This window comes from Trichoplax adhaerens, genomic scaffold, assembly GCF_000150275.1.
Source record: "Trichoplax adhaerens TRIADscaffold_5 genomic scaffold, whole genome shotgun sequence".
NCBI classification, from domain to species: Eukaryota; Metazoa; Placozoa; class Uniplacotomia; order Trichoplacea; family Trichoplacidae; genus Trichoplax; species Trichoplax adhaerens.
The window spans coordinates 6,901,797-6,917,346 of record NW_002060947.1 but is presented as its reverse complement, the minus strand read 5'-3'; the positions used below and the strand labels follow the sequence as shown (position 1 = coordinate 6,917,346).

The following is a 15,550-nucleotide window of genomic DNA, read 5'->3' as shown; positions in this document are numbered from 1 at the left end:
ACCAAGCAGCTCAAACTTACAGCGAATAAAGATTTTGAAGGCTAGAAAAAACTATTGTATCGATATATCTCAGATGGTTGAAACTTAAGTCCCTAAATATATCAAAGATTATTCAATAAGTAACCGGTTGATACGCTCTAAAATTGGTAAAAGCGATATTATAGCTAATGCCCTACTATAATAAATATCGATCATATTAGTACATAATTGTGAAATACTGTTATATCGACCACAATCGTAAAAATTTAATTTAAACATCATTCCGACTACAATATCAATTATTTGATATTTTTATAGATATGGACTTACAAGTGTCCAAGGATATTCATATTTTTAAAATTGGATACGGAGAGTTGAGTGATATTATTATGGCTTAAATCTCTGTTTGCAGGATATAAATTTTTATAATATATTTTGTAGTAACAGTCATAAGTAGTAGCAGTATCATCAATATAAGAGATTACATTTCTTGAACAAGATATAGCTTACAGCTTAGTAATTGATCTGGGCTCATTAATTTGAGGAATACCAACGAAGCCAAGGTAGCTACATTTTACAATAGTACTGCGGCAAGTACAGTGTTTTGGACATTGGATTGTAACTAATCGAAATTTACAAATGTTGTAATCAGATCATAAATTGTTAGTTTATCGCATTGTCATACTTAGTACATACCACAGTGTATTTCATCAGAACCATCATGACATTCTTTTATGTTATTGCATACTAGATTCCATGGTATTCTTGATCCATTTCTGCACTTGAAAAATTCTGCATCTGCAATAATAAAAATAATATATTTTATATGCCCTAGATGGGATGAAGGCAGTATCTGAAAGAGTAAACTATGTTATTTTCGTGATAAACTGACCGCATAATTTATCATGACTTCTATCGAGGCACGTATAATTTGATGTGCAAATAGTTTCCACTGGAACACATTCGCCACTAAGGCAACGAAATTCTGAATTGAAACAGGACGAATTCCCTTGATTTTATTTTTAGACATAAAAGAAGAATTTCCAATAATTAGCTGTCAACACTAATTAAGTAAAATATGTTAAATTGATATAAAAATTCAAGACTAACCACATAGTAATTCATCAGAACCGTCTAAACAGTTTTCGTAGCCATTGCACCTTTTATTTAAAGGGATGCATGCACCATTTTGGCAAGTAAACTGATTATCGGAGCATGGTCGATATTCTAAACAGATTGATAGATAAATTAAGTACACATATAGATACTAATTTATAGGTTGCATTCTAGTTTCTAATCTCAAAAAGGATACTTATTTCTAAAAAAGATGTAGTGCTAGTAAATACCATAGTAAGCATATAAATTTCTAAACAATTATTGGCATATAAAAAGAGTAATTACTATATTATAATCGTCATTTTGACAAGTGTAGCCCATAATGAGGTATTCTTACTTCATATTTAGTTTTAACATACCATCACTTTCAATAAAAAAGGCGGAAAAGCCGCTTGTCTCTCCTAGTCGATTAATATTTCTCGATCGAAACTGTAACAATATTGAGTTAGAACTTGATCGAATAACTGGTGGTAATTTTTGACCACAGAGTTTATGAAGTACTGGTGACGTTCGATCAGATCCATCGCGAATTACTAAAAACTCGGTTTGGCATTTAGCAGATTTATGCACGTAAAATCGAGTAAATTTTAAAGTAACGGTATTGCCTAGTGGAACAGTAATACCATAAAAACATTCGACATTGCTTGGATATGTATTAGGATAGTTGAATGACTGGATAACACCTTGCGATCCATTAAAAAATTCATTACAGCGAAATTTATCAATTATATCTAAATCAGCAAACGCAAAAGGAATCATATGTAAGATGTAATTAATTTGAAGCATTTATGTAGTAAAATAACCAATGTTTAGCACAAAAATCAAATAAATTAACATATACGATAGATATGTGATCTTATAACTGTCTGCAAAGATAGATTATAGTAACTTATTTTAAAATTAGTTTGTATACTATTGGATGGTTGCAGTAGAACTTAAAAGATACATAACAAGAATACTGGTAAAGAATAGAAGCAGAAAATGAATAAGGATTTAGGTAGCGGTCGTATAAGTTGATAACAGTTAAAGTCATAAATTAAATGTGTAATTCCGCCTTCGATTGCAACCAAAGCACCGTTATCAAATTGTACGAGAAAAAAATCTGTAAATTGAGATACTGGATATTACTATGAAATTTTTCGTGTTGTATTTATTGAAATGATAGGATTCATAGTTGATAGCCGTAGCTATTGATATAAGATAAGGTAATCAAGTACGGTAGACTGTTATTGAGTTATCACTATACAATCGAATGACAACGACTGCAAGGTCTGTTTTAAAAAAGCTAATTAGGCTGCATCAATGAAAAATTTAATAAAATATTAGATAACTAGGCAATATTACGATTAAACTTACCGCAATCGGTCTCATCTGAATTGTCTAAGCAATCCACTTTCCCATCACAGAACTTCAATTGATCGATGCAGTAGCCATCATTGCAGTAAATTGGATATTTCGGACACGAGGTAGTAGCTGCAATGAATGATACAAATAACAACATTCCAATTTTAATATCAGACTGCAGCTAAGCTAAAATTTGTAGACAACGTAAATTATCTGTATTTATTATCGAAGTATTTTGATAATGGCAAATAAAATTTACTAAATCATTTACGTTACTATTTTTCTAACCTGGGATACTTTTATAGGTTGCGTTAAACCCTAGATACTTTTTGAATGTTGCAAATCTATACATAATCATTATTGATGGACCGCTCGATGTTAATGTAGCTCCAGAGGAGTCCTGATGAAATTCATCCAATGTTTTTGAGTGTTTTTTTATACCATCTTTGACTACGATACTACCGGTAGATATATTTATATTATTAAACGTGAGTGAAATCTTTGAATAGCCACTAGTTGTGATCTCATAATGGATGCTTCCGCAAATAAAGAAACCCTGATTGAATCCTGGCGAAATTAGTAAACCTGATGGAGACGTTGGCTTAACCAACACCCTATCTATAAATATTCAGAAGTTAAATATAGCAAGGTCATTAACAAATTAAATAAGAAGAAATTGATTAAGTTTTAAAAGTAAGACATGTGGGAAGGATTTTGCTAATTAAATTTTTGAGAATTTTGAATTAACGGCACTATCAAGATGGGATGATCTCAAATAGGCGCGTTATAGATCAATAACGCTCACCAATGAGACGCTCAACTAAAACGCATATATGACAATTGTAGCATAATATTTGGACCAATAATTACTACGAGTTCATTATATACAGCACTTTTATAGCTTATGTGATAGATTAACAAAAAATATGCTTTTCTCTTTTCTATTGTGTTGTAAGTAGCTAAAATCTTTAGTTTCAACTGATAGAATTTGATTATCATAATTAGTAGATTTGTTTTCGTACCGTAAGCATACCATTAAACTGTAAAGAGAAAGAACCTATTGTTTCAGGCAATGTACAGTGTTTTATGAAAACATTAAAAGCTCAAATCCAAGATTACTACGATTGTTGAGACAGATACAAGATCTCCAAAAAACACTCGCTAATTTTAGAATTATGATTGCAGTAAAAGGATGACGGTATATTACTTACACTGCGAACGTCATGCTAATGATATTACGTCAATTAGTAAGTCACAATAGTGCATTTACAATTTTATTTCTTGCGTTACCTTTTACTTTTATATATTTAATACTAAATAGGAATGGCACGGTTTTATTAAACGATCTAAAGGTTATCTTTATAGGTTGTCCATAAACATGTATAGGAGATATCGCTGAATTTTCACATAACTTAATAAATTCTTTCGGTCTAGATAATAATGAAATGATGATGTATCCATTATTGCAAGTTCGAGCACCATAAGGCAATTTACCAAAGCTTCCAAGTTTCAATTCATTAAATTCTAATTTTAATAACTCCTGTTCCTGGACATTAATTGTATATTGGCAATAGATAATGCCCTGATAATAAAATGGGTAATTTGGACTTGCCAAATTACCAGCTTCTAATACGTCCCATTTGGGACAATCTGGTAGAGCTATAACATACAATATTAATGAAAAAGCTGTTAATAGTTTTTAATAGTAAGCGATTTTTTACAGTACAAACATATCTATTAGGTAGCTATAGAGGGTAATAACTTAAAACATGGAATCAGAGCATCGATTGGATATACGGTAAGAATTTCTTAGATATAAGATTGTCCTAACCAACATTTCAAATATAACTGTAATAAATATAATATCATACGGCTTATCTTTCCGAGGGCCGTATCTACAGAAAACTATGGAATCCAATTATTTCATGCAATATGACAGCAACGAAATATTAGCATTTTTCCTAGCTGTTGGCTATTGAAATAAACAGTCAGTTCACTTCCTAGAAGCTACCTTTTAGCTGTGTTGAAAGTAGCCAGCAGTACTTTACTTCAGCAACTACTGTAGATTATGATGTTATTCATTCCTACCTTTGTCTGGGTAATACATGGCTAGAAATCCGAAATAATTGATGAACATATCAGAAAAAAACGATATCTGGGCTGAATTAGACGGAATTTGTTCCATAAAATTGGTCTTATTTCCGCATTCCTTATATGTACGTCGCATATGGGAAACTTCTATATGATCATAGCTGCAGATTGCAGACGGTTCCATAGATATGTATTCAAAATCTAGATAGAATCCTCGTACTTGCAAATTAATTCCATATGTACAATCCATATTGGAAGGATAACGGTTTGGATATGCTGGTGAAGTTATTACCCCAGTTTCACCGGTAAAGTTCTTATTGCACTGTTCGGCACCTAGATGATAACAATATAAGAGCCAAAACGGTTTAGCTACAACGTTGGCCATGATTACACACTATTCTGGTATATTTATTATACTCTTAACTGAATTCGATATTGATTTAATAATATCAGCTAATGATTTAAACTAGATCTCAAGTTACCTTGACTGAAGGATAATTTAAAGCCTTTCCCAGTGTACAGTAAATCAGTAGAAAAGTTAATGACCATAATATGATAATCAATAACAGCTTCTTTTCTTGGTAGATCTTCTAGTTTACCGAAAAAACTGATTAAACTTTCTGTTGAATTTTTTTTATAGACCGTGAGGTAATCTTTAGAATGCTTATAAGCAACTTTTCTCGGTAAATCTAGCTCATCCAAGCGAATTTCAACCGTGTAGCCTGGATTTACTATAATGGTATAGGTACAATCGAGATTATTCCAATAATTGGAAGGATAATTTGGAGATTCAATTGTTCCTTTTACGGCTTCAAAGGTTTTAGAGCAATTTTTTGCTTCTAGATAATAATAGAACCATAAGATAATTTTAACCTGATTTAATTCTCTAAATCTACGTAAATTACTAGATCTTCTATGAAACAATCAACAGATATTAAGAATATTCAATGATGCGAATCATATCTAGATTTTGGGTAAACAGTTACCCTAACAAAAATTGTTTGTCAAGGATGCTATAGTGAGGTTACGCCATAGTACATTAAAGAATCATACAATGTAAAGATATTACTGATCAGGTAAGGTACATTTCATTTTTTCTCCAAGTCTAATTAACGAATGAGACGTGCGAGTTTTACAACAGAATTAGTACTAGACCATTGTCATCACGGCTGCTGAGGGTAATATTAATGCCTTATTACTTATAAAGCAAAATTCTACTTTACAGCATGCGGTAAAATGCCCGGAACGGCTATCACCTTTAAAATTGACGTCTTAAATCAGGTAATAGCATTACTTAATGTTACACTTTTAATCGACAGTTTAAAAACTGACTCTAGTTTACGAAAGGAACTTACGACAATATAATTCATCAGTCCAGTCGTCGCAGTCATAAATGTTGTTGCACATAGCATCTCGAGGAATACATTTACCGCTAAGGCTGCATTGGTATTCGTTAGCATTACAAGTCGCCTTGTTTAGAACATCGATAGCACTAAACTTTGCTTTCAATTTCAAATAAGCAGCGCGAGGTTTGGAAATAAATTCAATATGGAGGAAATTACCCGTTGTGAGGAATGGCTTTGGTATGCGCAACGTGCGAAACGTAAAACTATCTGTTAGATTGTTGATATTGCCATAGAATTTAAATGTCGTGATGCTAAGATTACTGTAGGGAATATATTCATCAAACTGGAGCAAGATTTTCTTTCCTGAGTTTACTCGGATGATATAGTGCCAACTTGAATTAGGTACACTCAGGTCGGACGTTTCAATGATACCATGATCTTGTTCGAAGATTTGAACATTCTTGTAACGGTTGTACACTTTGCCAAGATATAAAATAAGAGAGGGCTCAGTATGTAAGTTAGAGTCTAATATACGGTAGCAAAACTTTTGAACTTTCTTTACTGGAAAGGCTAACTTGAAATTATTTCTGTTTAATGCCTTACCGGAAATTCATAACATTTTTCTAACATTTAATCATAGTACTGTACGACATATCTGTCATCTTAATTAATTTAATGTAGAAAATCTATTACGGTCTGCCTTGCAACTTACAACAATTACAACTGGAATTGTGATTATAACGGCAATAAAAGGGATTTTGGCATTTTTGATGGAAATTGATGCATTTACCCATGAAGCAAGTAAAATTACCGTCGAGGCAATTTGCCAAATCTAGTCATATTTGATAATCAGTTTGAAAATAAGTGAAATAATTTAAATAAGTTTCATAAATGTGTTTTCTTAATTTAATTAAATGATTGGAACTCAATTTACTGCAAAATTGTTCATCAGAGTTATCATCACAGTCTTTGATACGGTCACAAACACTTGTCACGTTTATTATCTGGCCACTAAGACAAGCTACTGTGTTGATTGAAGTTACGGAGGAACAGTCTATGAAATGTTAAAATGATTATATTCATAATTAGCTGCAATATTTCTAGAATATATATGTTGTGTTCTATACAAGTATAGTACAGCGTAATTTTATGAACCTATAACAAATGCGAATATCATTTTTCTAATCTGGTATACAAGAAAAATAGTTGGTTGATAGGATGATTAATTATCAATATCATATCCTAACTCCATTTTTCGTCGATACACTCACTTACTTTCTGGATTTTGGTCATGCTCTTTAATAATGGCATGAAATCCAGGTCTTGCAAAAGTATAATCTGATCTAAAAGCTAGGATCAATGTATCGTGAGTTGATCGCATATTAGGAACAGGATAAATGTCGCAAAATGTTCCAATTAAATGATCTTGATCTTCTATGTCTCCATCGTATATGCTGACATAGTCATAGGTACAACCATACACGCTAGATATGGATTCCAAGCGGAACGAAGTAAAATTTAACGTTACATATTTTGCCTTTGCTGAGGCTTTAATCGTGTAGATGCAAAATTCTCCTATTGGATAATTATCTGGGTAATTTGGTGAGGTAATTATGCCATTTCCCATAATTTCTTTTTTGCAAGGAACTAGCGAAAAAAAAAGAATTAGTAATTAAATTAGCTTCAATTTTCAGTTTATGTAAGGAAACTAATATTCTTGATATCTTAAGAAAGATTTATAAAACGAATTAATACATAGTATGATAACCTAGCTCTGAATTTTGTTTCAGTGTAATATTTTGTGTAGTATGTGTTCCCGTTCAATTGAACGGGTAATGGACTAGTCTCAATAATAAAATAAAGGTTAATCCTGCATTTTAGTAGGATTAACATTGTAAAAATTCATTACTATTAAAGCTACTGTAACGCCATATTGCTGTTTATGAACTATCATATCATTTTAAATTCTGTAGTTGTGAATACTTTCTCAAGATGCTATATTACAATATCATATAATTCTTTATATGTTTTACATGTTTTCGCGATTCTTTTATTTACAATTTAGCTTTATTTTGCTGCTAATCTTATCTAGACCGAAAATATTTTAATCTTGTCAAAGATTTTCTGTATAATTTGTTCGTTTTTTGGATCGCCATTTCAGGTTATGATTTTCTGTATCATTTATCAAAGTATTATAATCTATGAGTAAACGGCTCAACTAATGTATCCAAAGAAATTAGCAATCTTGAAATTAATCGATTGAAATTATGTTCTTAATGGCTTGTAGTAAATAAGCTTATTCAAACTACGTTTCCAAATAAATTAATTCATTATAGGTGATGACTACGAACGTAAAGATACTAACCTTGCGTTGTATAGATCAATTTAAAACCACCTCCAGAATTAAGATAGTCCGATTTGAATCGTAAACGAACTCTGTTAAGTAATGGAAACTTGAAAATTTTTCTTTTAGATTGAGAAGTTATATTTGTATTCACTTTATAAGTTTGGTAATCGCCATTTTCCTCAGCAATTAATATCTGGATGACATCATCAATTTCGCGTAGATCATAAAATGTAAAATTGAGAGTGGTCTGGTATCGTGCATTATCAATTAAAATGGTGTAATTGCATAAAGAGTGAATCGGATATGGCGATGGATAATTTGGAGACGTAATTATACCAGATAGTGAGGTGAAGATGTGATTACAAGATTGATCTAAAAGAAATTATAAATTGATAGCATAAATTAATATTATACAAATTGTGGCGTTGAAAGAGTTACACAAGTTGTATTATTAATTTCTCTAATTTCTAGGAAACAGAAACTGATGAATTTTTATGTAGATCACTGACCGCAGCCGAATTCATCTGACCAATCTGGACAGTCAAGAATGCCATCACACTTAGCTGTGGACGAAACGCAAACTCCACTATTGCATAGAAATTTACCATCTGGACAACTGCGTACTATAAGGTTCAAATATGCATCAGCATAAATTACGTACAGTAGCAAAGGTAAGCTTTTAATATGAACACGAAATATGTATCTGATTTCATCAAATCAAAAATTGCAATATTACTTCCGAATGCTTTGCAACACATCTTAATAATCTTCATTCATACGAATTAGCTTTCAGTCTTACCTGGATTTGTTATTAAAGAGTAAGTTGCACGAAATCCTGTGCTAGTAATAGTACTTTCAGTCGAAAATACAACTGTAGTAGTTCCTTGTAAAATTAATGGTTTAATAATTTCATATCCGCAGAAATCTAATCTACGCTCTCCCATATGATCGAAAACATGTAGGTGTGTGCTATCGCAGCTAGTTAGTTGCACGACTCCGAATGCAATAATAACATTAGTGGTACTTTCGGTTGCGATAGTGTACGTACACTTGGAGAAGGCAGGATATGGATAAGGGTAATTTGGTGTTGCAAAGTATCCTTTTCGTTGAGTTAAGTATCGATTGCAACTCTCCGGGTGTACTAGAAATTAATTGTATTAATAAGCAGTACAGACTTAAAAAGTAGTCTAATGTATATGAATACAATAATTTATCTTGACGTCAGCCTATTAAATCATAGCAGCAGAAAGTATAACTACATTAGTATTCGTTCTGTCAACCCCAAGGGTCAATAAAGCTTCTACCTAAGATGTAAGCAATTTACTGAAGCAATTAAAATAAGATCTACGGGTAAATGAATTTAACGGTAATAAAACAAACTTTAAATCATTAGTGCATTGAAGAAAATATTCGCACTAATATTTTATGCTTTAGAAATTGCTCATTTTTTTAACCATTTAAATGACGTAAAATACTTAAATTTTTGAACTTACTGCAATTCTGTTGTCTTCGAGAGTCCCAACAGTCATGTTTATTCATGCAATGCTTTACGATATCTACACACTGGCCCATGATACAAGTAAAATTACCAAGTAAACATTCTGGATAGTCTAGAAATGCAATGGCGCGAAGTATCAGTAACAAGGTTAGATTCATATTTTAAAACGTCAACTATATAATCTAGGCGTTGATCGCTAACAGTTGTAGCCGTAGTACATAAATTTGTTAACTAATGGTGTAAATAATAAATAGCTTCAAAGTTCTTAAGATCGGCCTTAATACACATTAATAGTACGCGTAACTGATAAATCAATTTGCGGATTTATGCAATTAACTTAAATACCCATTCCAAAGTAATCAGCCGAATAAGTTCATCATTGTAGCTTATCAGTAGTGTACATAGATTGTTTTTTATTATGCTTGCTACGAATCGTAACCTATTTCAAAGCAAAAATAACATTACCACATCTGCTTTCATCTGTTTTATCGTGGCAATCTTCAAATCCATCACATACAGTAGCTTGATTTATACACTGTCCGTTTCCGCATTCGATTTCGGTGCTATTATTACATTGCCTGTAGACTTATTTATGGCGACAACGATAATAAGTTTGATATTACAATCTTATGAGTATTTCACGATAAAATCATACACTTATTATATTCTTAAGATATATCCTTCTGAATGTATTACCCAAACTTTCAGAGGTCATGTAATATTCAAGAATACGTACGGTATTGCCAGTGCTATTAGAAATTGTACTATGAATACACTATCTATGTGGTCAAGAATCTAGATCATTTTCATGTTTGATGCAATATTAAAAACCTTTTTGCAATTTTTAGGGGAATATGTACACAAATGTATTTATAGATATACATATTGGATCATAAACGAAAAGTATACGTATGCTATATTAATGATCTGATATTAGTTACAGGAACGTACATGGATTAATTACATAGACACATTATAGTGTAAATGCGATAGTACTAAATTTAAAAGTAGCTCTAAAAATTTCCAGAAGCAGAGCCATTTAAACCCATCTCGCTTTACAATCCCTTATAGTTGTAAATCATAGCCTTCTGCTAACTACTTACCACACATTTCTTCATCTGAACCATCAAGGCAATCTGGCTTATGATCGCACCGGACATAAAAAGGAACACGCTTCAAATTATTGCATTGAAAATAGTCTTCAGGACATATGAATTTCTCAGCACCTACGTAAATGAAAAATATCGCCTCGTTAACAGATACAAATGTAGCTAGAATGATGAATAATTACTATTTGAGATATCTTTTAGTGGAAGCAATTCAATTTACTATATAAAATTGTAAATAGTATTATAAGTCACGATCAACAAAGACTTTGATTTCTTTAAAATTTTAAGGAAATGCAAAACACTGTATATAAAGAGTTGTAATTTTTAATAATTTAAAGAGCTGTAATTTTTAATAATTTAATTTACTCTAATAGCAGTAAAGATTCTTGAACGTTACAAAGTCAGTGATTGCAAGTTCGTATTAACAAAGCACGAGATCTCGCATAAGCTGCTATTATTTAATTGTGCTCATTTTTAACTTTAGGTAAGGAATATCACTCACGTTTCTGAACTTCTGTGTCTTCAATGGATGTAAAGCATGGTTTGACTGCACCAGCTTCACGTACATTCACGGTTTCTTTGGGATTTTCAGAAATAGCAGCTAAATAGGCGACATAATTGAACAGTAATTAACTGCTGCATCGCAAAATAAGCTGTATTCTTGGCATGACGTTACAAGAAAAGTTTAGCATAAAATATAAGAGTGAGTCTAGATATTATTGAAAGTATTAGTGACGGTACTGTAGATAATAAATATCACTGGGTACTGAGAGTTAAAAGCGAGTCAACAGATGGATTGGACGAAAAAGATTTATCTATACACAGAAAAATGCAAAGTAACAATTTCATACCGTATGGTAGTAGATGTTATAATTTGAATCGAACACATCCATGGCTACTATATTTTATTTCAACTGAGTGATTTACTGCTTTAGTAGCTTTGTAGTAACAGTCGAAAGTAGCAGCAAAAGGAACGCAATACGAATTCGAATCATATACTGGGGTCTATCAAAGTTCTTACAGCCAAGAAGCCGATAATACTATTGCATCAATTACTTTTAAGTAATGTAGCAGTAAAAATCGTATAAATCCTACTAGTAGGTAGAAATGTAGCAGTGATCAACGCAGTCGGCAAGTTTTACTTTATTGACATTTATAAATTGAACGGAATATTAAGGTTTATTCATGTTTATATCAAAAATGGGATAAAATATGATAGAATATAGAATACAGACAATAATTGAAGGTACCATAACTTAAAAACGATGGTGTTAAACAATCAATAGAATCTTTCTATTAAATATTCGTTAAATCTCAATTTAAACTTACATTGTGCTATAGACAGGATAACAAGGCATGATACATAGCAATGACACCAGTTTTTTGGCCAAATTTGAGGTATATCGGACCATGACATGATGTTGGTTACTGCTCTAGTAGTTCAATATTTTGGCTCGTAGAGATGTCTGGACAAATTTACAACCTGATAATCCAATACTATATAAGAATAATATAATCAATATTGAATTACACGGCTTATGTAGCGGCATAATTTGTGATACTTTCTATAGAAAATGCATGCACCCTAAGGTGCTTTCTAGAATCAAGAGTAGATTTATGAAATATGATTAATTCTATGTCTGATATGCAATAATTGCAAAAGCCTTACTTGGTGAGTTATCCAATTAGTATAAAAATAAATAAAATACTGCCTTCAGATGGAAAACGATCGTTTAAATACTGTTAGAAGAGTTATAATATATACTGTAATTGGCTCGCGTTGATTAGGATTCTAGTTTCAATAAATGATTATTCCCTTCGGTAGGATATAGTTCAAAAATAATCTTTAAATTTACGGTGGTATATCGTCCACGTAATTTCACCTATTTATCTGTCCTTACGTCAAATTTAACGTTTCATTTTCATTAACTGCCTAAATGAATACGAAAGTAATAAATCCAGACGTATAGAATTAATAAGGATAAAGATGCAGCGAGCTATTCGTTCTTTATTAAATAAATAAATAAACAGAACTATAAGAAAGAAATATTGTACTCTTGTAAGTTAACCATTAAAATGTATCGCATATATATTAAAACGATAACTGGATGTTGCTTCCTTTTGTTGATAAAATTAGTAGTATATGTAACATTCATGGCATAGAAGTCGAAAGATTGTGTAATTATTAATGAATAATGACTATTTATTGTTAGGTAAGACATTAATTTATCGTCTACACACTAGTCATCATGTCGTTTATTTACTGGGGTGGCCCGCCCTTTAATCCGCCCCTAAGATCCAACGCAATGAGATTTATAAACAATATTTTAGAGCCTACAATGTGTTTGTTTTGGCTTTACAATAATAAAAGTTGGATTGTGTTAGAAATTTATTTCGAAGGACTAGCTAGGAATACTATAAACGTTTGATCACATACATGATGCTATTAGTCCTTATGTATTCTTGGTATTGTTACGGTGTTAAAGGCTACCATTTAGTATAAATATGTTGTAAAGATCGCTATGCAGTTGATATCTTGTCATTAGGTTATATGTAGATTGTGAAACTTATCCATTTTCCAGTAATGGCGAAAGAATTAGTTAGATACCTAATTTATAAGAGAGCTCAAAGGTCAAATCGTTTTCTGGTCATGACTGCCTCGTGTTATACGCGTGTTCTAATTTATTTTAAAATAAAGCATAAAGTGAAACAAATTTTGATCTAAGCATATACGCCAGCTACGCCATTTTTTAGTATTAATTTCCATGTACACATATGTATATATATACTCTGTAGATGCTCGCGAATATAGATAACAAGTATAATAGCAAGTTACGTTTACAATAAAGAGAGTTCGCTATTTTATCATTTCTGATGTGAAATTTAGGGGAAAGTGCATAGTTTTCACGGGAAATTAATGTTGATAAATAGTTCGGGATAGCAGAAGACTCAGAAATATTTCCGATTTATTTTTTTTCACGAGAAGAATATATGTATATTGGTGACAGGTATCTATGGTAATATGTCAATGATATAATGAGAAATTTAATGAAACATTGAGTTTTATTATTACATTAGTGTTCGAACTCGATGAAACTAAATGTTATTTCCAATTATAAAATCATACTTAAGGTACTTACCATTGATTTAAAATAAAGTACTGTCAATAGCTCTAAGCTAATTATAGTATTCAATTCTGAGAAGATAATATTTAACGATATGATAATTCCGCGTATACGGATATCTGACTTTTAAAGACACACAGGCCGATTTTGATTCCTACTAGCGAACCAACGATTCAGTAGCGTTATGATAGCGATGCTACTGGTAAATATCAAGATCACATAGCAGTCTTATACCTGTTGGTAAGTGAGATTATAATTACAAACTTTAAAACTGTAATTAGCGTATGAAAGATTTAATTTAATATGATTAGGTCAATACCGAAATCGAATAATACCGATATAATTGAGAAGAGAAATATATTGTCCCGTTTACCTGCAATTTTTAGTCAGGTATATTGAATAATTGTAATTATGACATCAATACATTAATCATCTTGTATATTGCATCACTAAATAATAAATAATGGTATTATATCATTTATAAATCGGCCCAATTGCAACAGTCAATAAAATAGCGGATTTCCTAGTAACTTATTTTATCTTTTACTCAATAAATTAATTATGAAACAGTTAAATACATAAATGGTTTAGCATATGTCAATTATTAAGGTAGTTCGGGGTATACCTACAGAATTTTCAATCTATTATAATTACACAGCATCGTCCGATTAATGTAAGCTAAGGATGACAGCGGGTGATAAAATATAAGTGATTTAGATATTTTTTATTAGTTTGTTACATCATGCTTTTAAAATAATAAATGAAGAAAAGAGAATATATTGAGAGATAGAATAATGATACAATTATGAATACACCATTTTACTTCGTACCCATGCAAATTAATACCAAAGAGAATAATCTGTTCACAAATATTAAAAAAATGGAAATTGATAGTACTGAAAATAATCAAAAACTAGCATTTTTATTGATTACTGCTTAGATCTTCCGTTCAACTTACAGGAAGGCACTGCTTTACAGCAATGTATTCATTTGGATATAGATAAAGTTTAAGAAACTCTCGCGACAGTTGAATCCTATAAAGAGCATCAACTTTAAGTAAAAATCATTGGTGCGATAGGCTGTACAGTGTTCATTGATTAATATTTGTACGCCTACGATATCATTAAACGGAAAGAAATGCTATACAGAAATGATATTCTGATAGTAGAGGTTAGTAATGTAATTTCATAATTTGACTACTTATAAATCGAGCAGTAAAATCTCATGGAAGCTAATGATACAAATACAGAGGGCGTAGGGATCAGGAAAAATAATAAAATTAGCTAATTGACTATAGCACTCGGCTAATCTTTACGTTGATTGTTCAAATTTGTCGAAATCTGAGATGATCAATGGAAAATCATCTGTAGATATCGTTCCAATAAGAACGTATTTAATAGTAAGTGATAAAACATCTGTAGGCTATTTACAGTAATACTTGTGCCATAGCCAAAATAGTTAGATGGTTGCAAGATTAAAATAAGCATGAAAAAGCGTAACAAGGGATTACTTGCAATTATTCATGTTAACTATACAGTGTATTAGACATAGAAGTCAAGAATAAGATACAAGGATTCTAAATAATGCTTACAACT

General features: G+C 31.3%; 1 protein-coding gene across 1 annotated transcript; it reads right to left on the bottom strand.

The window, feature by feature from the left end:
* Positions 1-1,084: 1,084 nt before the first annotated feature.
* On the bottom strand, positions 1,085-10,930 carry TRIADDRAFT_25445 (uncharacterized protein; the record flags this gene model as incomplete). The annotated part of the gene is made up of 3 exons (XM_002112576.1): positions 1,085-1,206; positions 5,886-6,022; positions 10,830-10,930. Coding segments are annotated over 3 exons (360 nt in total), but the record flags the coding sequence as incomplete, so codon positions are not given.
* Positions 10,931-15,550: the final 4,620 nt, after the last annotated feature.